Source organism: Ochotona princeps, chromosome 1 (genome assembly GCF_030435755.1).
Source record: "Ochotona princeps isolate mOchPri1 chromosome 1, mOchPri1.hap1, whole genome shotgun sequence".
Classification (NCBI taxonomy): domain Eukaryota; kingdom Metazoa; phylum Chordata; class Mammalia; order Lagomorpha; family Ochotonidae; genus Ochotona; species Ochotona princeps.
In genome coordinates this window covers 28,325,285-28,350,953 of record NC_080832.1, presented here as the reverse complement: position 1 = coordinate 28,350,953, position 25,669 = coordinate 28,325,285, and the positions used below count along the sequence as shown (strand labels likewise).

General features: G+C 38.7%; 1 protein-coding gene across 1 annotated transcript in view; it reads right to left on the bottom strand.

The window, feature by feature from the left end:
* The window catches only part of AHI1 (Abelson helper integration site 1), a 193,350-nt gene that overhangs the window by 52,445 nt on the left and 115,236 nt on the right, over window positions 1–25,669 (bottom strand). Inside the window, exon 21 of the mRNA XM_012927595.2 lies at window positions 23,606–23,661. Coding sequence (XP_012783049.2) covers window positions 23,606–23,661 — 56 coding nt within the window. The remainder of the gene's footprint in view (window positions 1–23,605; window positions 23,662–25,669) is intronic.

The window sequence follows — 25,669 nt, the reverse complement described above, 5'->3', positions numbered from 1 at the left end:
GATAGGATTACAGTTATATCATAAATTAAAAATGTATTAAAACAACTTAACCTGACAGTCATCACAACTTAGCTTAGTCACCATAAACGTACTCAAAACACTTGTATATTAGGCAAAATCATCTAACACAAAGTCTATTTTATAATAGACACGAATAACTCATGTAATTTATTAAACAGTTTTGAAAGGTCAGTACAGAATATTTGTGTTGGTATATTCTTGCATCAATGTAGTTATAAAACAAGATAGAGACGTTTTAAGTAAAGTTGAAATCAAGTTCCACCTTTGGCATTTCAAACCATCTGTATCTTAAATTGAGTTTCTTCTCCTGTTGAAACGCCAGTTAGTTTTGTTGTCTGGCAAACTTTTTGTTTTCTAATTTTTTGTTATCTAGAATCTGTCAAGCTTGAAGTCGTTAGGTGAATTTCTCCTTGTTTTATCTTCTAAAGGATTAATTATAGTTGCCTATGAAAAATTCTCAATCACACATGACCCCCATGTCCTGAGTGAGCCTCAATTGGCAGACTTCAGCAGCGTGGCTGTTCCTGGTAACTTTATGTGTAACACAATCCAGTAATCAACATTCTTAACATCTGTAAGTCATCTGACAAGCTCAGTGATGCTGAATAAACACATATACATGAACACTTCTCCTCCAGCACTACTTCAGCCGAGTCTGGGGAATTTTTCTTTACACACTTTCTCCATGATTAATCTAACTTTAACACTTCTGGCCACCAGAACTGTGAAAGAACAAATTTGTTTGGTTTTAAGCCACCAAGTTTGTGGTAGTTTGTTTCCACAGTCCGGGCAATGTAAAGCATGTAGATTTTACTTTTGTGAGTGCTGGATTTTCTTGTATTCCTTCAACAGGTACTGGGCCTTGCTCTAGCTTATGGCTTCTTGAGATCACTTTTGATTCTTTTTCAAGTTTGGGTCAAAAGATTTAGAGATGGCCTTAACTTAGGGCTAAGTAAGTCCCACGCCTGAGATGACTTTCCTGAAGGGTCTCCCTGAGGCCCATATGTTAGGTTTTCCCACTCTGGTTGTTGGGAATGCGAGTGTTACGTGTTCTGTTGTGGAGCTTACTGTTTTCTTGGGGTCCTTTCCTCATGAAGTTTTGCCCCTTGCATCTGCAACTGGACACAAGCCAAAAATGTAAATGTATTTCTTATAGTTTACTGGCAGGACTATTTTCAATTAACATAAAGTAAAATGTAAACTAATATTTTAAAATTGTTTATAAAAAGCAAAAGAAAATAAGCTCTAAGGAAGTCTCAGTTCTCGATAAAAACATTTAAGCAATACTGAGTATTCAGTGTCAAAATAAAACAAATAAAAATGTACAAAAAACAAATTTAACAATAACACCTAGATTGTACAGAAGCATAGCACTGGTTTTTCTTTTTTTTTTTAGGATTTATTTATTTTTATTACAAAGTCAGATATACAGAGAGAAGAGACAGAGAGGAAGATCTTTCGTCTGATGATTCACTCCCCAAGTGACCGCAACTGCCAGTGCTGTGCCGAACCAGAGCCAGGAGCCAGGAACTTCTTCTAGGTTTCCCACGTGGGTGCAGGGTCCCAAGGCTTTGGGCCATCCTTGACTGCTTTCCCAGGCTACAAGCAGGGAGCTGGATGGGAAGCAGGGCTGCCAGGATTAGAACTGGCAACCATGTAGGATCCCGGCGCATTCAAGGCAAGGATTTTAGCTGGTAGCTCACTGCGCCGGGCCTGCACTGGTTTTTCAAATAACTCCTTTTCTATTAGACATTAGTACGACATTTTATTTCATAAGAGGGATAAAGAAACATGTAGCACTATTTCTAACATCACAATAGGAATATATAATCTTACAATTATTTCCATGAATACAATAGGATAACCCTAAACATATTTGTAAAAAAGAAATACATGTATTGTTATTTTAACTGATTGTATCTGAATAATAATAGATCACAAAGCAAAACTGTTTTTGCACCAACTCTCAGTTCCTATTCTGTTATTTAATGCTAGTTTATTTGTATGTGAAATTTAAACACTTCATCAAACAAATACTTGAAACTATTTCACTCCAAATAAATAAAATAAGGTAATGGAAAGAGTACAGGGAACCAAGAGAGCAACTTTTCAATATCCATTTTGGCTTCCAAGGTTAAAGTGTATCATGAAGCAGTCAGATTGTATATCTACAAAGTAAGGGGTTTTGAATAAGAAGATATGTGGCATACTTTATACCTTTCAATTGTACCATACTATGAACTCAGATAACTTACAAAAAACATTCGCTGGTACTAAAATAAATTGCAAATATTAGTTTACTGGGAAGTAGTATGCTTTTATTACTGGTAATCATATATTAGCTGAAAAAATATATCTGACCGCTGAAATAGTGAAAAAAAACAACTTCCTGATGATAACCAAAGGACATTAATGATTCTTTGACAAATACAGATGAACCTCGAAATCATAGTGAATTTGACCTTTGGGCTTCAAAAAGTAAAACTGTATCCTTCAAAATTTACAGAAAGAAAGTCACAAATGTTAATTAGTGGGAGGGCAGGCCTTTGGGAGGTTGTTTAGGTTCTGTAGGAACAGAATTTGTGTCCACAGAAAAGAGGCCTGGAGAGCTTCCTTGCCCCCTCTCCCTACAAGGACCGGTGTCATCCATGAATCACAACACACCCCACCATCTCCTGCCCCCATTAGACTTGCCAGGGTTATGATTCTGGACTTGCAGCCTCCAGAACTCTGAGACACCTGTCTCTTGCTGAGTCACCTGTCTACAGCATTCTGTGAGAGATACCCAGACAGGCCAGGATAACTATCCTTTAAACATTTACTTATGAGAAATCATACTTCACATATGTTACTATGGTGAATCACGAGTGTTCCAAGCAATTCGGTTCTAAAACATGTATTTGACTCTTCCTTAAAAAAAAGTTGAGAATTTCCCAGACTCACATAGCCTGGGCTACAGATCTGTTAAACAAAGATGACAGTATACTTTCATTTTCTTTCTTGGGAAGTCTACTCATTGTAAAACAGAGCATTATGATTCACCAGTTTAGATTAGGGCTCTCAAAATACGGTCCTTGGACATTCAGAAGCAACATCACTCGGAAACTTGTTAGAAATGCAAATTCTTAGGTCTTACTCCAGATCAGCTGAACCATAAAATCTGGGGATGGGCTCAGCAATCTGCTTCAATAAGTCGTCCAGGAGATTTTGAAGCACCTAAGTTGATTTCTATGACCCACCTTATAAACGTGCATGCTCCCTGCAACTATCAATACCCAATGGAATACTGCAGCAAAACTTATGCAAGCAACCGTGTTTTTCCTCTCCTTGATTACTAGCTTTATCTGTCTTGGTTAGTTTCTCTCATGTCACACTAAAATGCTGACTAGTTCCAGATTTGAGTAATTCAACATGTAATTTGTCGTTTTTTTCCCAGCCACATCATGCTCAAACTACAAACAGTAATTAGCACACACAGGCTTCCCTAAAACCTCTTAAAAGACTAGCTTTAATTTAAAAAAGAATACCAGGCAAAATTTTAAAAATTGAATCTCTTTGTCCAACAATAATTATCAGGTACCTTTTTACATCTAATACACTCTCACAGGGCTGTGGATGAAGCAATAGCAAACAAACAAACAAACCCCTGTTGTCAGGAAACTTTTGTTTTATGGAATGATCCTTGTTTTAGCCTGGTGGATCTTTTAAAACAAGGAACAACCCAACAATTGCAACCACCAGCTGATTGTGGTGTTGGACTGTGCAGCGCCCTGTGCTTGCTAGAACAAACAAGAATCTGGTCTGGGAATAACTCAAAGTTTCTTTGGGGATCTCCCCAATTGAAATGACGGACTCAGAACCCTAGCCAAGAAAAGAATGAAGAAAGAACAAGTCAATCAACCACCTCAGCTATATGTTGGCAGCGAAATACTGGGCAAACGGTGTCTCTATGATGGACTGTGTCAACCAGTAGATTCTTCAACGACCTCATCGTGCTTGGCGTGGTGAGACTGGCAGTGATTCATGACTGGTGAACTATCAAAACCACTTAGGCAAGTATCTCAGAGCGTGCCCCACAACCGGGACTTGGGGTGGGTGGGAAACTGGGTGGAGCCTCTCCCTCAGTAACCCCCTTTACCTCACATACATGAAGGAAACAATATGGAAATAATAGTCTTACCCACTTCCCTGTAGCCCTTGAACTTTTTTTGCCATAACTATGTAAAGATTGTCCAAAATATAATAAAAAAAAGAATATCCTTAATGTTTGCACAAATGACTTTTCTGTCTACTCTAATGCAGCTAACAGTATGAGGGTGCATGCTGATATACATTAGGTTAATAATACATTCATGAACCAATTTAGAAACAATAATGAATTTAAATTCTTTTAAGGACTCGTGAGCTCTGAATAATTATAAAATTAGTAGTAAACATAACTAAATGTAACTTTTTAATAAGAATTAATTCAAAGCATTTACAAATAACATTATTCACAATTTATTGAAATAGTCTTAGTATAAATTTTATACTACAAGCAATATCTGTTATAGAGATTTACATAGAAATGATTTTTCTTGATAAATTAAATAATTGGTTTTATTTGTCTAGAGATACTATTTTCTATAGTTATGATATTGTATCAGGTAGTAAAAACATAATTTTATAACTGTGCAAATTCATAAATATCAAAAATTAGGCATTGGTGTGATGGTTTAACTGGCTATTCCTCCAACTGCAACAGCCAGCATCTCATATGCATGCGGGTTCATTTCTCAGCTGTTCCACTTCTTATCCAGCTCCTGTGTATGGCCTGGAGAAACACTGGAGGATGGCCCAAAACCTTGGGGTCCTGAATCCTTGTGGGACACTCTGCAGAGGTTGTTAGCTTCAGATTGGCTCACATCCAGTTCTTTCGGTCATTTGGGTAGTGAACTGGCAGATGGAAGATCTTCCTGTGTGTCTCTCCTTCTCTCTGTAAATCTGCCTTTTCTATAACAATAAATCTCTTTAAAAATTAAAACTTTACTAACAGTAATGTGTGGCTCGGAAATAAGTATACAAATCCATAAGTAATGAGCCATGAGGGCGAACCGGGAGCTGGACTAAACTAGCTCCGTTCTGCTGCCACGGTGGCAGGACCAATCAGGGTGGATTCCATTCTTAGTGCTGGGACGGACGGAACCACTGTGCAGGTTGGCAGATGCGCGGTGGAGTCTTGGCTAAGAGGGATCCGGCTAAGGGCTCTAGCCCTTAGTTTTGGGCGGCCAGTGCACCATGTGGTGCCAGGCTCTGCCTGCCGGCCGCACAGAGGCAAGCTCTGGGTCTTTTTAAATTGTAAAAGCTGCTCAGGGACACTCATGAATTAGACCAACTTTTGTATAGGTGAAACATGAATTCAAGGCGATTGCCAGTGATAAGGACATGTAACTGTGCTTACACCGGCAGGTCTACTTTAGTCAGGGATGCTGGGCCACAGTGTCTTAGGCAGAGGCCAGGACACATGTGGGAATGAGATAAGCTGAGTCAGAGCAGCCACTGTCAGACGCAGGATCTGTAGTTAGGAACAGGCCAATTTGGGGAGCTGGGGGGACACCCTAAATGGGATGAGGTTCCCACTAAGGAGCAAGTGTGCTGGAATGGGGGCTGTGTTCTGGCTAGGCAACAGTTGTACTCTCCTGTGGCACTAGTGTGGCTGGGATTGGTTGCACCAGGTCGGGCCAAACACCAATACCAACTGGTGTCCTGGGAAACCAGGGTAGACGTGGGACTGACTAGGCAAGGTCTCAATCCCCTACTGAGCCATCTGTGAGCTATACGTGGGCATGGACGAGCCATGGCCAGACCGATACATCCAACAAGAACCAGAACGGGGTGAAAGCCAGCCAGATAAACCACTGTCCCTGCTAGGACAGAAGGTGAACTGAGTAGGGCTGGCTCATAGACCCTCTGGTTTGTGCAAAATAAGCACAAGAAGCAGGATAGGAAACTGCCCAGAATAGGCCATGGAAAGTTTCCCACCGACATACATTTGGCATGGGTCGGGGTGGACCAGGCTGAAACGGTACATGTCATCCACTGGCAAACCCAGGCGCCAGAAAGGGGTGTGGGTCGGGTGGGTTTGGTCGCGACAAGAACTAGTACACAAAACAGAAAGCCAAGGTGAGGTTACTTGTACTAGATTTGAATGCAGCACCCAACCAGCACACGTGAGAACCAGGAAGGGAGAGGGCAGAGCCAGCGGGGGGATTGAGGGGCTGGTCCCCTTACTGGACAGCCACTCCCACTAGATAGCATGGACAGAAATGGGGACAGACCAGACTAAGGAAGTAGTGGGTTTCCCCCTCTTGGGTCACTACTCCCACGGGAGGACCTCAGAACTAGGACGAAGGCTGGTGTGGCTAGATGGAGAGACACTCAGCAACATCCGTGAGGGCTAGATGGTTGAGTTGGTTAGAAGGAACTAAGCTTTAATACCCATTCCATAGATAGGTATAGGAGCCAAATGGGAGGCGGAACAGACTGGACTAGTCAGCTATGCACATTGGCAGGCCAGGGTGGGAGGCGTGGCTGGAGGGGGTTATTGTGGGTCGCCCCCACTGGGCTACAGATCCCATCAGTTGATAAAAGGGCCGAGTACGTGCTGGGCAGAACCAGGTTGGACTACAACACCCATTGGTTCCAGTGCAAGTCGGGACTGAGAGCAGAACCAACCCAGCAACTGTAACCACCAGCTGATCGTGGAGATGGACTGTGCCGGGCCCTGTGCTTACTAGAACATATGGGAATCTGATCTGGGAATACCTCAAAGTTTCTTTGAAGATCTCCCCAATTGAACTGCTGGACTCAGAACTCTAACCAAGAAAAGACAGAAGACAGAACAGGTCAATCATTCATCTCAGCTATATGATGGCAGTGAAATACTGGGGAAATGAAGACCCTATCATGGACTGTGTCAATCACTGGACGACCTCATTGAGCGAAACTGGCAGTGATTCATAACTGAAGAACTATTAAAACCACTTGAGCAAATATCTCAGAGCATGCCCCACATCCGGGACTTTGGGTGGGTGGGAAACCGGGTGGGGCTTCTCCCTCAATATCCCCCTTTACCTCAGATACATGATGGAAACAATATGGACATAACAGTATTACCCACTTCCCTATACCCCCTGACCCTTTTTTTTTTAACCGTAATTAACTATGTAAAGATTGTCAACAACAATACAATAAAATATATATATATAAAAACAAATCCATAAGTATTAAAATGTATATGTAGAGATTTAGATAAATAAGTTATCAGGGAGTCTCCAATATTACAGATAATACAGACAGACACACTACTAAACTACATGGAAAAGCCCTAAACTGGAACAGGCTTCTAAGGAACTCAGAAAAACTCTAAATGACCTATAATTTTCATGGTTATTTATTGAATTAGGTATTAGTATGATCCTCTGTGTCTAAATATGCACAAGACATCCATTCATTTAAATTAATATGAAATCTAGAGATGACTCTCACAAACGATATTAAATCTTTGTTGTTTAATGGCTTTTTTAAAAAAAGACTTATTTTATTTTTATTACAAAGTCAGATATACTGAGAGGAGGAGAGATAGAGAGGAAGTGGAGTTGCTGGGATTAGAACCAGTGGCCATATGGGATCAAGGCGAGGACCTTAGCCACTAGGCCACGCTGCCGAGCCCTGTTTAATGGCTTTTTAAGAATTTCCTGGGCACCAGGAAGAGTCATAGTCCTATTTCAACCAGTTTAAACCAATCTTTTTGAGAAGTGCGTAAGACCACTACTTAAAGAGCATTGTGGTGCAGCACATTATGCTGCTACCTGCAATGCTGGCATCCAAAAAAAGCAGTCTGAGTTCTAGTTGCTCCACTTCTGATCCAGCTCCCTGTCAATGTGCCTGGAAAAGCTGAGAAAGATAATGGCCCAAGTACTTGGAACCCTGATACCCATATGGGAGATCCAGATGGAATTCCAGGCTTCTGGCTTCAGCCTGATCCAGACCTGACTGTTGCGGCCATGTGGGGAGTGAGCTAGGGATGGAAGCATTTTCTATCCCTGCCCACCCCACCCTAGACCCCCATTTTCTTCTCTCTCTTTGTAACTATGCCTTTTAGATACATAACTAAATTCTTTTTTAGTGAGAGACCAAGCACTCCTATGGGCATTTATTAAATTTACTAACAGAGTTCATAAAAATCATAAGCAACTTTAAAAAGATTGATTTCTCACTGTACAACAAGCATCTGGAATATGTGCATATTCACAATTACCTTATTTGGCATTTATCATGTCTTATGCTGCTAAATTACAAGCTAAAAGATTGATTAGTTTTCTAAACCAAGCAATTTAGCAGAATCTAAATGTTTAGGTCTGTTTCTCTAACAAGTCTATACCCTTGGTCACTGAACATATCAGAGACCTTTATGCAACCAAGAAAATGTAAGTCTCTGTTGACCAATGATGGCTCACTGATCGTCATTTTCTGTAACATTATGTCACAAGAGTCTACATAATGTGCCATTTCTTTAGTGGAGAAGTTGCCATTTCTTTATTGAATAAGATAAATGCATTAGTTTCTCTGTCATGATTTATTGAGATGACTAAACAAGAGAACCTCATCAGAAAGAATTTGAATTAGACCAAGGTGACAGTGAGTCTGTGTCCCCTGCTCACTGCAGTTTGCAGAGGTGCGGGGTGTCGCCGCCCTGCAGCAACACTAAAACGACGAGGCATACTCTGAGGGTCTGGGAAAAGCTGGAACCGCAACCGGACCCTTCACTGCCCAAAGCGGCTGCATTTAAACCCTTCTCTCCGCTGCCCCTTTCCCCATTGGCCTTAGCTTTCCTCCCCGCTTCTCCAGCCCCCTCTCTGCCACCTTTCTTCCCATTCTTCTTCCCGTACTTCATGCTGCATTTCTCCGTTCTTGCCCCCTTACTTAGGTCTTACTGCTTTTGTACCACTTTTGTATCCCTCTCTGCCGCCTTTCCAGCCCTCTCTCCGCTTTTGTCCGTTCTTGTCCCCATACGTCTTCCCCTGCCCTATTCTTCTCATTCCGGCCCTCATTCTCCTCCCTGTCTTTCTCCGTCATTGTCCCTTTCTCCGTCGTCCCAGTCTTTCTTGTCGTCGTTGTCTCTCCGTCTTTCTCGTCGTGGTCCCTTCCTCCACTGTCTGAGTCTTTCTCCATGGTCTCAGTCTTTCTCCGCCGTCTCAGTCTTTCTCCGTCATAGTCTCTCAGTCTTTCTCGTCGTTGTTGTTGTCTAGCTTTTACCAGCTACTTTTATATCGTTCTCCACCAATCACTTCTCCCTGTGGGTCCACTTGGTGCTACGTGATAGGCCAGTAGCAATGACATAATCGCAGCGAGGGCATTAGCCTATCCCTGTGACTTCCTGTTTACCTGCTGGGGAAACCAACTGTGCTTCCTGGTCCTGGGCCAGCTGCCATCTTGCAACGGCCACTCCCAATCCCAGGAGCGGCTTTAGCCACCCCCACCCCCTACCCCCCTGCTCCCCACAACAGGGAGGTGCAGGAAATTGTTGAAATGACTAGAAGCACGGACCATTGGAAAGGCTGTGAAGGAATCCCAAGTAACACATTTCAATAAAAGAGAAGATAGGCAGACACTATAATTAATTATTCTTATCATTAAAGCAATGAGATTTATTTGTTTCTAATTCCAATAAGAGTCTAAATATTTTTAGAAATGACCCTACAAAAGCAAATTTGGTCAAAACAAGCAATGGCAGTTGTTTAACACTGTACCCACCTAACTTGGATCTAAATATCTGATTTCAGGTCTGCCATATTAAGTCTTCTTAAAATGTTAAATCAAAAAAAAAAAAAAAAATGTTAAATCAGTAACAAGCTACAAAAGATGCAAAAAAAGAAAAAAAAATCAGAAAGTATTATTCCACACAGGAAGTAAGACAAAACAGCATTAATTTGCCCGAGAAGTCCAGATTTAATAGGAGTCTCAAAAGAAGAGGAGATGGAGAAAGAAGACTAAGAATACTGAGAGAAGTGAAAGCCAAGGTCTCCCCAAATTTGATTAAAATTTCTGATAAAATCCAAGAAGTTAAGGAACTCCTATTTGGAAAGACTCAATATGTCAATATTTAGGCATATCACAAATGGTTGGAAGCCAATGTGAGAGAATCCTAAAACCAGTAAAATAAATACTTATCACACAGAAGACATTCTTAATAAAGTTGAAAGATTTGTCATCAGAAAATCTTCAAGCCAGAAATCAAGTGAGATGAGCCAAGATTTAACTGTAAATTCAATGTCCAGCAAAACCATACTTTGAAAAGCAGGAGTCAATCAAGCAATATTAAAATTTCTTCCTACAAAAAAGAGTCCAGGCCCAGAATGCTTCACTGGTGAATTTTGTCAAATGTTCAAAGAAATATGAGCATTCACAAATTTCCTAAAAATAAAAACAAATATGTCTCAGCCCCTTGTATGAATTATTCCCATAGTTTCTGAAGTGGACAACATCCCTAATGAATATCAACATAAAATTCTTAACAAAATACTAAAACAACCAGAGCTTATGGAGAGGATTAAAGACTATTAATGGGCTAGTGGAATTTATCCTGCCAAGAATGACAAATTGGCTTAAAATGGTAATATCATCCGTATATAGATTATATTGATAGCATTAAAGACATAACTCATCTGATACAGGAAAAGTGTCTAACAGAAGTCAACATACTTTCCCTATAAAAAGTAACAATACAAACAAATGTTATTAACCTGATCAAGGCTGTGCGAGAAAAGTACAGTTAGCATTATAACTAGTGGTAAGAATAATACCACTCTTATTACTTCATCAGGAAAATTAGTCAAACAAGAAAAAACAAATGGTATTCAGAGTGGAAAGTGTCATGTAAAATTATTTCTATTAGCAGATAAGAATCTTGTATAAAGATAATTTCTAGGACTTGACAAAACAAAAAACTAAACAGAAAATGTGCTAGAATAAAAAAAATTCAATGAAGTCACAAACATGACACATTAACAAATATATTTCTATATATGAGTAATAAACACTCAATTCCATTTGTAGCAGCATCAAAATAAGTTTAAAAAAGAAATTTAAAACCACAAAACATTGCTAGAAAAAATTTAAAACACGTAAATACTTAAGGCCATGTTAAAAAAAGTACTACTAGTTTTACAATCTGATGCATGAATCCAATGCTATTCTTATGAAAAAGTATGTAAAAGTTAATACCATGATTATTGTTAAGATTCCTCCTGAAATGGATAGGACTCAGACAGAACAAAAAATTGCAGAAAAAGATCACAGTTGAAGGCCACATCCTTATTTTAAAACATAGTAATTAAAATCAGGATAAGGTAGGCACCCAGATCATTCTGAACAAACTGGAGCCCATATTTAAACCTTTTTATTCATGGCTAATTGATTTTTGACTAGGATGCCAAGATCAATAAATAATGGAGAAACATTTTTTTCTCCCATTCCAGTGGGATGACTAGTCATATGAAAACAATGGATTCGTAACTCAAATATAGGAAAATTAACTCAAGGTGGATGTGGATCTAGCTACGTGTATGACATTCTCATAAAAACCAAAAGTTTATCTTTCTGATCTAGGATCAGGCAATGGTTGCCTGTATCTCAAAAGCATAAGTGACAAATGAAAAAAAACAGTGATAAACTGAGACTTATTACATTTTAAAACCTTCCGTGCTTTGAAGGATATGCTTGGGGTGGGTATTGTTGCAGTCTGCCTAGCTGCTCTTTGGGACTCTCTCTTCCTGTATCAGAGGGCGGGTTTTATTCGTGACTGCTATACTTCTCATCCAGCTTCCTACAAATGAATGCATCTAAGAGCATCACATGATGGCTCAGGACTGGAGTCCCTACCACCACATGGCGTTCCTGGCTCTCAGCTTCAGCCTGGTGCAGCCTTTGCTATTACAGCCACTTGGGTGCATGGAGAATGTTTTTTTTTTTTTCCCAGTCCTCGTTCTCTGTTGCTTTGCCTTTTAAATAAATGTTAAGGATATGCTTAAGAAAAAGAAATGAAATTTTCAGAATGGAAGAAATGTTAAGTCACATATCCCATAAGAGGTATGTTCAGAGCATACAAAGAATTCTACGTCAATAATGATAAAAATAATTAGATATAAGCATATATATAGTTAAAGCAACACAAAATAGTTTTATGTAATTTGGAAATATGTTTATATATGTTTGGAAAACAGAGTTTTCAGTAACAGGTACAACTAAAATTCAACCCCTAAATTTCTTTGTGTTTTATTACATGGCCATATTTTACAAATCAAATATAGATGTGCTAATTTTGTTTCTCAGAAAAGTTGTTTGTAAATAAGTTAAATGTATTTCTAAATAAAAACTGTACAGGTTTCTTCCACAAAATAAGCTCTGAATCTCCCTTGTTACAAAATACAAATTTTTAAAAATATGTCTGATTTTTATAGTTATGTACTCATAATAAAGTACCATTTGATCCATTAGAAAATGGGTACAGAATTTGACTTTAGCAGTTCTCAAAAGATATAAAAGTTGCATTTCAGAAGATGTTCACAGCTTTAGTCATTAAAGAAATGCAAATTAAAATCATGAGGTACCATTTGTTACCTATCATGATGGCTACAGTAAGGAGGACACTAACAAATGGAAGAAGTCCACATGGATGATATGAACCCTGATTTTGGCTAGGGGAATGAACTCAAGAGATAAGAATACAGAAATGTAATGGAAGGAGAAAGAACCCTGTGTGGAACATAAGAGAGCTAGATCAGCTGAATATATTATCAAAGCTTTGCCGGTAGAGCAAGAATCTGACAGGACCAGTGATATAACACCGCAAAGAGTAAGTGCAGGCCCTGGCAAAGACAAGGGTTTTGTGGAGCTGAATGTCTTTTCAGGCTCTTTAGGTTACCAAATGGCAACAGCCTACGTACTGATTATAATCATGGTCCTAGAAGAATGGACAAAGGAAAAGAATAAGATTGGAACAGCTGTCAGAGAATTCTTGACATGTAGGAATTAGCTGATACTTTTGCGTGTAGACAGTGATCCCTCCACTTAAAAGTGAGGGAAGAAAGAACAAGCCCCTTCCCCTCCTTGTTAGGTGATAACTCATAACTACATTCTCATTCCTCACTCCTGGTCTTCACACAGCTGTCTGTGGCATGTGTGTGGCAGAGTTTGAAGTGAGGCAGGTGTCTGTAATTTCCTTTCTCAAGGTCACAGGTGACTCTGCCAGTGCACTAGAAAAACCACAGCTTCTGGGCCCCCCTTATTTTCCCACCAACCCCAGAGATCTCCTTCTCACATTCAAACTGATCTATGCTGTCTTTAACTCACCCCACAACCATAAGAAATCAAATGCTGCTCTTTCCAGCAATCATCCAAGATCCCACCTACTAACCTCAAATTATCTCTCTGAAATTTCTTGGTGGGTGCAGAAGACATTTTTCAAAAAATATTTTAAACTGCCTTTCCTAGACAATTTTCCCTGCTAGATTTATTGAGAGTAACTGTGGTTGGCCATGTTCTCTCCTCAAATCAAGGTCATTTGATTGTGACCACATGTTGCTGGCATTCTTGTCTATCCAGAAGTGCTCAGTTGTCTACAACTTCTATTACCGAGCACCCCCACCTAAATCCATTAAAAATTAGGGATGTCACAAAAATCAGAGGAGGTAATAAACAGTATTCAGGAGTGCTTTTAAAATTTGTTATTTCATGCATGTTGACTGCTAGTAGTACCTGAACTGCTCCCAAATTTTCACAAAATCTGTCTTTGTTCCACCAAGTGACACTGGAGTCAATGGCCTCTTCATGTACGTAGGTTCTGCTTGTAGGGACTCAGTATTTTTTGGCTCATCTATCTCAATGTATTATGATATTAAGCTTCAATATTGTTTTCCCCACTGCCAAATGGTGATGACCTTCATCTTACAGAATTATGATAGTTGAGTGATATTACCTACATAAAATCTTCTGCAACATGTCAGGTACTTAAGAAAGGCTTGATGAATACTAGGTAGCAGTATCCTTATCCACTCCTGAAGTTCTTTAAATGATCCTAGAGGAACGGTATTGATAAGAAAACATTTCTGTTGAATACCCACGACACTAAATATAACTGTACCTTCTATACCAAAATGTCATTTTTCTAACTCTAATTCCACTTCTGAACACAAAAGTTCATTTCCTGGTTTGTTAAAGCAAACTATGCATCAAAAATTGCTCCATGAGAAGTCTATCCACACTGTCAAAACTCATTATGAGCCAGAGACACTGTGGCAAGAAAACTCCATGAAGTCATATTACAAACACAGAAGTAGTTTTATTTCCTCTAAGATTTTTATCACACTGAATCTCTATGCATCTAGCTGCTCTGTTCCCCAATCAGGAGGCTTTCCTGAGGGGGTCTACATGACTGCTGTGCTGCCATCTCTGTCAAAGGCTGACTGCCCTCATAGAGATGCTGGGGGGTAGCAGGAAAAAGAGCCTAACAAGAAGCTGGGACTTAGCACTTGTATATGCTGGTGTGGGAAAAAAAAAATCTTGGGAACATTAGTACTGCCAGATAGCAGACATCCATCTAGAGAGAAACAAACAAACAAACAAACAAAAAAACCCAAAAAAACTGCACCAGTTTGATAGCCCTTGATTAAATTTCTCCTGAAATGAGAAATGATACTCTATAATTATCAAGATTAAATCTTTTGTTTTCCAAATAACTATTTCCTTCAACTTATGACATTGTCAACTTAAGTTCTGGTTTCTAAGTGCACTATATTAATGCTTCCTTAGAATGGTTAAATTTTACTTTTGTCTTTCAGTAAGTAAAGATTCTAAGAAATCGCCAAATCTTATTTTAAAAGATATGCAGTTAATACATGCTTAAAGCGCATTAAATCACTGAAATTATGTTAAACAATATCTCCCAAATAAAGAAAGCTTTATAAAATCTGACAGTACCAAAATCTGACTGAAAGCCTTTATCACAGTTAAAAAAAAAATCAAGACTCAGAGGAGTCTGGATAGATTAAAGGCAAACTCATGAAATTTGGAGGACTTTGCACTTAGGATCAAACATTAATCAGAAATGTTTAAGAGGATTGTGTGCTACACACGGTATTTAGCACTGGCACTCTAACAGTTCACTAGGTTAACTGCAAGAGTACCTTAGTAAGAGTCTAAATAGAAGATTTACATTTCTTTTGTTTTTGTATGCTTATATAGAATATTTTAAAAATTCACGTCCTGATTGATGGTTTTGATCAGCCCACTTCGCAAGGTCTAGTCTATGACTAAACACTCCTTCTCTTGTGTGAGGTGAAACACTGACAGAGGTTGAAGGGACATCGCAAGGCAGCTTACCAGCACTCTGCTTCTTTCATGGGCACTACACATGTTCTCCAAACCCAGCCTGCTGGCTAGCTCCACGGCTAGCTGTGTGCTGCGCAGCATTGTCTCGCATTGCTTCATCAAACACTGCTTTAGCAGCGGTCCTGTGGTGAAGTGAGTTGGTTTCTGATCTACTGAAAACAACTCATCTCAGCCCACTGGTTAGCGCTGCATGAAATGAACAATGGTGGCAGTGAGAACTCCTTACTTGACTCACTAGACAGAACTGCCACATGTACAGTCTATGCAAGTGGATTCCATCTGAATTCCAAAGCCAGGAAGATGGAGTGAAAAGACAAGTGACCACTGAAAGGATGACCGTTTCCTGTGTGATTCGCTCCTGGTGGCACACTAAGAACACCTGAAAATGACCTACAATGTTTGAACTACAAGTGAACTTCAAGATCAACATCCTCAACCATCCTCATTAGAAAAGTAAGCACCTTAGTAAGAGACTTTGACACCTCCATGATAACTCGATTCTTTCTGCCAAATGATAAAATCCCAGCCACAATTTTTTCCCTTCTTCATTCAGGTTACATCTTTCCTTCCACCTGAAAATTGCTCAGTTTGAACAGAATACTGGTATGTAACTACCAACACTACTTTGCACTTTTAAGAAACATGGGAAAAAATTACTTATAGTCTGTATAGGTAAGTCACATGGCAGTCCTTCCGGCAAAATGCTTTCTTCCCCCCCACCCCATATTTAAATCAGTTGTTGTGCATTTTCCCTCCTCCTGAACTGCTTCTGAGTCACCACACCCTCCAGAGGGAGCATTCAGCTTTTTGTCTAGGGTCCTGTTCCTGTTCTCCTATGTCTCTCTGGGTACATGTGGCATCATAAGCACTTCCTCCACTGCCACACACTCAGCCACTAGGACGCTACTTCAGTCCTTATCTCCTAGCACTCGCTTCTCTCTCTGCCTCCTAGGAAGACTCTTCGGGGCTTTTAATTATAGACAATATATAGAAATACAATTCCTTTATCACTTCCAGTCCCCACATTTTTTCATCAGCATGCGTCCACTTGCTTCTCCACAGTTCTTTTTTATTTAGACCCTTATCACATCAGATTTGGATTTCAGAAGTTTCATAGGTTACCCAGTCTTCTTCCCTGCCTTACTCGCCTGAAGTTTCATCAGGTGATTTTAGCTTAATCTTTAAAAATCATGCTTGCAATGAAAGAAACAAGACTAGATTTGAACTGTAATACTACAATAAGGTGGAGCAATCCACTATGGGGGGAGGGTACGGACAGCGGATGGGGGAACATCAGAGCCTATGAAACGTTGTTATAAAATGAAATGCAATAAAAAATATATATTATAAAAAAAGATGTATAGAACCTAGTTGTGCATAAACTAAAATTGAAATGTCAATGAAGTAGTCACAGGATGTGGTTAAGAACTTGCATTTTTTTTTAACATATTGGTGACTCAATACTATGTCAATTAATTCCATAACGTTATAAATTGTTGTTATGCTGGGGCTTTTAATTGATTGGGATGATACTCTGCCGGCTCTACCTTCAGACCAGAGAAGGTCTTGCCAATAAGCCGATGAACTTATCTGGATAATAAGATGCTGGACTCTATGCTTGGTATATGCTTGCAATGAAAGAATCTCAACTGAACTTGAACTATGGTTATGCAAGAAGGTGGAGGAATCCACCGTGTGGGGGTAGGGTTTGGGGAGGGGTGGGGGGAATCCCAGTACCTATAAAACTGTGTCACATAATGCAATGTAATTAAAAAAAAAGAAAATCAATGCCACATTCACATTATTTTTATTCTCAAATGTTTATACTTAGATGAATATTCTTGTTAACCCAACACCAAGACCTTTATAGAGCATATTTAAATTAATCTTCTATTATCTCATCTACCCGGATTCAAACTGCCTGCCCATCTATAAATTATATTTCTTCTTCTACAATTTTTGGTCAGTATCTTATTCTATTTTTCAAAAAGTGACTGATTGACATTTGATGGGAGAAGGACAGGCAGAACTTTGATCTGCTGACTCATTCTCCAAAACTACGGGTCTGGACAAAACTGAGCCGGGGACCATGAATTCAATGTGGGCCTCCTACATGGGAGGTAGAACCCAACTTTTTGAGCTTTCGCTGGTACCTGTTATAGTGTACAACAGCAAGAAGCTGGAACCAGGAGTGGAGGCAGGTTTTGAGCCTAGGCACTATGGGCGTCTCAGTAGATAAATTGCTAACCTCTGCACTAAACATGTGCACCCTCCCCCTAAACGATGCTAAGATATATTTTGTATCTATTTATGAAAACATATAAAACCATCTTTTATACATCTGTTTCCCCCCAGCACTTCTAAAACAGCTCAGTGCTCGGTATAGTACTATCCTGCATGTACCGGATACCGCATGTTCGTTGATGATTTAGAAAACAAACTCAATTCAGACTTGTTATCATACAGTTCTCCAGTAAAAAAATTTTCAGAATTTCATGTCTGTTAGGTAGAAAACCTTAGCAAAGTCAAAAGAGAACTGGAGGGGAGAAAAGTGAAAGAAAACCAAGCATGTCAGTAGAATATACTCATTGGGAAAAAAATCATTATGTGTTTTATAATTTACAGTGTTGGGGGAAAAAAGCTAACACTTGAGAAAAAAAAAGGTATCCTGTGGCAACTCATAAGAGAACATTTTGCATTTATATTTGGGTTTCAATAGAAATTTTAATAGAACTACTTTGAATTGCTACTTTATTGATAAGGTTCTTTTATGACTTAAGTTATAAAAGCTTATAGTTTATCGGTTCCCTCTCCACCCTGCAATTACCTACAGGAAGAGCCTGAACATAGGTTCTGTTTTATGAGTTTTATAGGGGCACATTCACCCCGGTTTACATACTATGAATTCTTGGAAAAAAACTATAGCTAGGAGAAAGCAAAGTGTTTCCTTTGGATAAGATACTTCCCTTGAACTCATGCATTCATCTATAAGTAAGCTATCCCACATTTTACATCAAAATAAGAAACAACCATATTTTACATATTATGCATTTCACTAAAGTATACAATGCAATGTGCAAGCCATTTTGTGAACCTACAGAATGAGTCAAATCATCTAATAATACTAACTCCAAATAGTGAAGGGTAAGTCCAGATACCATCAAACCAAACATACTCAGAATAAAATTTCTATGATTTATCAGTACATTTATAAATAAATCCAGCACTGAATTACATCACAAACATATCAAATATTTCTTGAGTGATAAAAGATGTCTAAAATGTTTTAAAGTGTATTACTGAAAATTTATCTGTTGAAAACTTATCAATCTATGTAATTGGAGAATAAATGAATGGGCTTAATTGTGTAACGTAGATGAATAAAGAATCAACATTTAAAGTTTTAATTAGGCTAGGATAGTTTAAATTATAATGGTTCAAGGAAAACTTAGACAAATGGTGAGTATTCCATAACTGATTTCATCTGTTATGGTGAGTGCATATGTTTGTGTGAAAATACAAGCTGTGATTTTATAGAACAAAAATATATTTGTTGAAATAAAATTCATCCTCAGTAACAGGGTTTGTGAGATTGCTGAATAAAGAAGTGATACTAGTTATTGCAGGTTTGGAATGTTGGAGTTCTACAAAAATTTAACTGATTAATCAAACCAGGCCATCGTCTTGCGATCTTGATATCCTTGAATTTTATCACACTAGTTTTTACTGGAGGAGACTGAAAATAACACTCCTTAGATCACTGAAATTAAAATGTTCAGCACCATTTGTGTGTTTCAATGTCTTTTACATGCATATCAATTCAGCTAACAAATACAAAAAGCTATGAGATCTGCTGTGCACATGATGACCTACTAAAGCCAGGTTTTAATTTTGCTCCTAAGGAGACTTTCCCTCATGCTACCTACTATTTCTTTGATTTACAAATGACCCCTTCATTTAAAGCAAACACAAACCTCAAGCCTGTGCTGACTTAACTATTAACTAAATTCTACACCTGCCTTCCAGGGTTCCGAGAATGACCTCTAATTAATCCAAGGCCGATCCTATCCTAAGCTCACTATAGGCTTATAGCAGGTGCAAGAACTAGTTCGTAAAGTGGCATGATCTAAACCTTTTCATATAATCTAGTATTATGATAGTCATATGCTTTATTTGCCTTTCCTATATCAGTGCAGTGAATGAATGTCCTTTTGAATAAGTCAGTGAAAAAGCAGTCACAACATCGAAACTGAACGAGGACACTAAATATAAAAGACATAAACAAGGAGGCAGAATGGATTACCTACACAAAAGAATGACAATTAATGTCTTTCTTACAGTACCAAAGGCCAGAAATAAAGATGATCAACCCAGTGTTTTTAGAAGAGGTTACATCAATACATTAAACACCCTAGCACATTGTTTCTGAAAAGAAAACTGAGGTATTTTTAAAGAAATACATACATTCAAATAATTCACTCCCCACATTATGTTTCTTAAAACCATAATATTCATGAATGTGAAAAAAACCCTCAACATGTTCCTTTCACCTCAAAAAAGGTAAAGTAACAACAGCCAGTTAAGTGGGGTTTTATTTATTTTTGCTTGAAGGGCAAAGTTACAGAGAGAGAAAAGACAAAGAGATGTTCCATCTGCTGGTTCACTCCCCAAATGGCTGCAAAGGCTGGAACTGAGCTCTTCCGAAGCCAGGAGCAAAGATTCTCCTGTCGGTCTCCCACATGAGTACAGGGGCCCAAGGAGCTGAGTACCCTTCACTGCCTTTCCAAGGCAACAAGCAGGAAACTGAAGTGAAGTGTACAACCTGGGACATGAACTGGTGCCCATAGAGGATGTCAGTGCCAAAGTCAGAAGCTTAGCATGCTCTGCCATGGCACCAATCCTAGGGTGCCATTCTTTTTGATGTGATGGGGGTCATGTCATGCGGGGTATTATTTTTCACTTCTATTAAAGGCCTCTTAGAAAACAGACATGGCACTATTTATGTTAGAGTGAAAAATCCCACTCCGCCACCAAAATCAAAGTTCATGCAATAAATGAAAATAAAAAAGGAAACAAGTAAATTAAAGAGAGGGACAGGGAATACAGAGCTAAGGAACAGAGGTGGTTTTGTTCTCAGGCTAATCTATATTTACTTAAGGGACACTGCCATTACATTATAGTGCTATAGGATCAAACTGTTTCCTATAACCATATATTTACTGAAAAGTTCATTCAAAATTCCAACTTGGAATGTCAAGGAAGCACATCATTCCCTAGAAGAAGTTGAGAAATCCTCACGTACTCATTTTTCCCATGCGATGGTGAACAGCTGCAACTAGCAGCCAGCACCTAACATTCTCCCAGACCCAAGCCATTCCCAGGAATACTTGGGGCATGGAGGGTATGCGTGAGGACGGTTTTCAAAGAAATACCGAGGAACAGCTGTGAGGACAGGATTACATTCCAGCCCCAACCTCAGTCATTCTGAAATTTTGGCTGACTTCCTTTCTGCTTTTCCCCTAGGGCTCTGAGAATGACTTCAATCATGGGATTTCTTCTTTATTGGGCCAGTGGAGTACAAAATTTGGCTTAGTAATGTCCCACCTTGTTAAATGTTTAGAAAGACTCTTTCCTATTTCCTTTTCTGTAATCAGTTCCTTCTCTTAAACCCTTTAATAAGAATAATAAAATACATACATGGAAGCTTGGGAATTAGGCAAAATTATTTTTCTCTGAAAATCAGACTTCACCTCTTTCAGGGGCTTGGGGGCAGTGGATAATGATGAAGCTTGCAATTTTATTTAGAAAAAGTTATGGAGAAAGAATGAGCCAAGGTTAACCATGAGCAGAAGAGTAGGGATGTAGCAGAAAGAGATCAGTACACATCCCTCTTCATAGAGAAGAGCTAGGAGAAGACCAGGTAACCCTTTCTCAGAAAAACATCAAACAGGAGGCTTGGCTCAACTCAAAACCTGGCGTTTTGGGAGTGTGGATATATACCAAGTTCATTAAAACTGATTGACTGCACAGAGTAGAAATGCTACTAGCACATTAGAACTACCATTTCATAATCCAAGTGGAAAAGCAGAGTTACAAGATGAACAATACCTAAATGATTACGCATTACATTTATTCCTAATTCCTGGAATCATTTTGAGATCATGAGAACACCACTGTACATGTGAATGCAACTTTTGCTCATGATTTCCTGTAGATTATGTTTTATTACTTCGTCATTTAATTAGCATAGCAATCTATGGTCAGCCTAAGGGGTAGAACAAGAAAACTACCAGGCAGCACATTCTGAGTTCCAGAAAGTACAAACAAAACAGAAATGTAAACACAGGTGCCACAGGAAAGCCTACAGGAATAACATACATTTCAAAAGTATGTAAAATGATCCAATGACTTAGTTGATTATTCAAATACATTAAAATAATTGTCCTCAACTGCTACTCTTTAATTTCTTTAGTCTTACGAAAAATCACATAATATTCTAACTACTTTTAGGCATAGTTACTAAAGCATAGCTGAAACACATACTAGAGCCAAACACCTTTGTAATCATTCTGATGACTAATTCTTCACACACTGGTCTTTTTCTAGGGCATCATACATATCAAATACGTTTAAACCAATCATACAGACTTACTACACACGGAAACTGGATCCAATTTTCTAATGAGGCAACTATTAATCATCAATAAAATTGAAACAGCTTAATACTTTCTTTCTTTTTATTTGGTGACATACATTTATTTTCACTCATGTAGAAGGCAGAGTGACGAAGAATGACAGAGAGATCTTTACTGGTTCATTCTGCACATATTTTAGCAGACAGGTCTGAGCCAGGCTTAAGCTGGGAGCGCAGAACTCCGTGAGGCTCCCACACAGGCCCAAGCACGTGTGCCGTCACCTGTTAACTGCCTCTAAGGAAGCTGGGGCACAAGTGGAAGAGTCAAGACCCTGTGAGTCTGGAGGTGGACAACCCAAGTAGACAACCCAGCTAAAGCACCTCAAGGCCTGCTCCTGTCCTTATTTTCTATAAAAGGTGTTGCCAAATTTCTCTCACAATAGGAAATAGTGATTCACACCAAACACTTACAAGACTTACTGCCTAGAAATGATAGGAACTAAAAGAAAGATTTAAATGTACTCTAGTTTCTTCTACTTTCTTTGATTCTTTCACCTAGGAACTAGCATAATATCTATATATCTGTATACATATTATCTATATCTATATATAAAATTGGAAAGTCAGATTTACAGAGAAGGAGAGACAGAAAGATCTTCCATCTACTGATTCAGTCCCCCAGTGGCTACAACTGCCAGAGCTGAGTCAATCTGAAGCCAGGAGCAAGGAGCTTCTTTTGGGTCTCCCATGCATTGCAGGGTTCCAAGGCTTTGGGCCATCCTCTACTGCTTTCCAAGGCCACAAGCAGGGAGCTATATGGGAAGTGGAGCAGCCGGAACATGAACCAGCGCCCATATGGATCCTGGTATGTGTAAGGTAAGGACTTTAGCGACAAGGCTACTCAACCAATATAGCAGCAGGCCCTCAACCAATATATATTACATACAAATATATTTAAAGACCAAAAGGAAGACCTATTTCTTTTCCTTACAAAATATTTCAAAAATTCGATAGATGCAAAAATTATTAAATGCTTGTGTTGTCTGGTAGTACTGGAAATGGGATAAATGAGAAAATTTTCACTTTGATAATTTCAAAGTAAAGTAACCTGTTGGAGAAATGAACCATAGTAGACTTCATTCACTATTACAAAACACTGGCCCTAAAAAATGATGCAAGCGTACAGGCTGCTATTCACTTTAAAAGAACATAAATCAACATGCTAAATATTTGCATACATTTGCATAAATCAACAAAGGTAAAAACTTATCGGAATTATAAACTATAAACCTAAAAACATTCATATAAATTAAGTACTTACAAAAAATAAACCGGTATCTTATTTTTTCTATGTCTAAGCTAAATTAGAACATTTTTTTTTCCATTAGTGAGAAAACATGAAGGTAATTTTCTTGCAAGGCTATAACATGTGTCAAAAACAAGGCTGTAAGAGCTTTCTACCACGGCATTTCATGTCAGTGTAACCAGCATCATTTTTCAGCTTCATGATGACTGGCTTACCGTTGGTGCTGTGTCTACCTGATGGTTGCGAGGCCTTCTTTCTGCGCTGACCATTCCTATGGAAACAAAAGATTGTATTCGCTTATTATGCCTGTTCGTTTTATTTGAAGACAAATTTAAGTCAGTGAGACATCACTGACCCAGTTTAACAGGAGAAAGCCTTGCCTGATGGATTCCTAGAGCTGTATCGTAAATTCATAAATCAGAAACATTTGGTGAGTTTAGCTAAACACCTGACTCAAGGTTGGCTAAGCCAATTTTCCTAGTCATTGTGTCCAATACTAGTGTAAGATGTGTCTATAGGACACAAGTGGCTCACAGATTTTATCATTACCTTGTTTCCACTGCTTTTCTTGCACAAAAAGTTTTATTTCTGACCTGAGGCCATCAATGTTTTATAAAGGTATATAACAAAAGGCTGTAAAAGGAATTACTACTACCTTTGTTTCTCAAAACACTAAAGTAACTTGCGTTTCTCTTGGACTATCTGACTTCCATCCTTGCTTAAAGAGGTGGTACCTTGATTCTCTCTTATAAAATGATAATGTGGATGGCTAATCTTGGAAAGCATCCTTTTATCATTTGTGGATTTTTCTTTGCTACCAAATGTCTTCTACACATGTATTTGTAACAAATAGTCTCTAAAGATATCATATGGCATTCTCATCTATAGACACTGGTTAGCTAGCTCAAGTTAAAAGTGAGTAAGGATGTGGGTTTCATGAGTTTTCCAATATCCATCCATCAGCAAACTAATCTGAGGTAGCATATTAGAATACTCTGTTCAAATAACACGAATGCTGGACACAAGCAGGCTACAGGTGGGAACTGTAAAGTTTGTTAACAGCAATCAGCTAAGTTCTCAGATGAAAAAGAAATTTTACCTTCTCTCTTTCGTAAGCATTTACATTTTTTCCTTTTAAGTATGATAAGTGATTGAGATCAACGCAAAATAACCACTTTTTACTTTTTAAGATTATATTAAAAATGAACAACACATACAGGTTTGGTTTCACTTAAAAAATACTTCCAGGGGCCAGCAATGAGATGTAGCAGGTAAAGCCTCTACCCGTAATGCTGGCATCCCATATGGGCACTGCCTCATGTCCTGGCTTCTCCACTTCATATTCAGATCACTGCCAGTGGTCTGGAAAAAGCTCCTGCCACCCATGTGGGAGATCAGCTGAAGTTCCTGGCTCCTGGCTTTGATCTGGTCCCTGCTGCTATGCAGGGAATAAACCAGTAGATTGAAGATCCTTCCCCCACACCTTTTGTCTCTCCTTCTCTGTCCAAAGCATTGATTATCATATAAATAAGTCCTTTTTTTGTTTGTTTGTTTGTTAAATTCTTTCAATATGTATTGTTAGCCAATGAAGTATAATGTAGTGGACTTCATTCAATCAACTAACATTTACTGAATGGCTATGTGACAGTCAGTGATGAAAGATGAAACAAACATAATTTCTGAATTCAAAACCCTAGTAAAATAGAAACGTTGTTTTTAAAAAGAAATGCAAGACTAAATGAACAAGGTTTTGTCTTAAATGTTTAGGTGATTTTGATGGAAAGACTCATATTCTTAGAGTAACACTGGTTTGTGTAAAACACTTTTTCAAAAAAGAGTAAAACATTGGAAAATATTCAATTAATGAAGGTGCTTGTTACTAGATTTTAATTGTACAGAAGTGTCCACATCCTCAGCCGGTGCACTCCCACAACTCTGAATTGCAACTCTGACAGCACTTATGGCATGGAACACTGGTTAACCAATACCATGGGGTGCAGGAATTGGCAATATCTCACAGTTGTATTCTCACTATTATGTGACTGCCAAAAATTGGCCTTGACAGGCTACTTTTTAAAACTGTTATCCAATTATGAAAACTTTTTCAGTGTGTTTACTGTAAGTCAATGCATTCATAGGGTATTAACACTTTAAATGTTTATCATTTTCTCCAACTGCTGCATTTCTTTTTTTTTTTTTTTAAAGATTTTATTGTTATTGGAAAGCCGGATATACAGAGAGGAGGAGAGACAGAGAGGAAGATCTTCCATCCGATGATT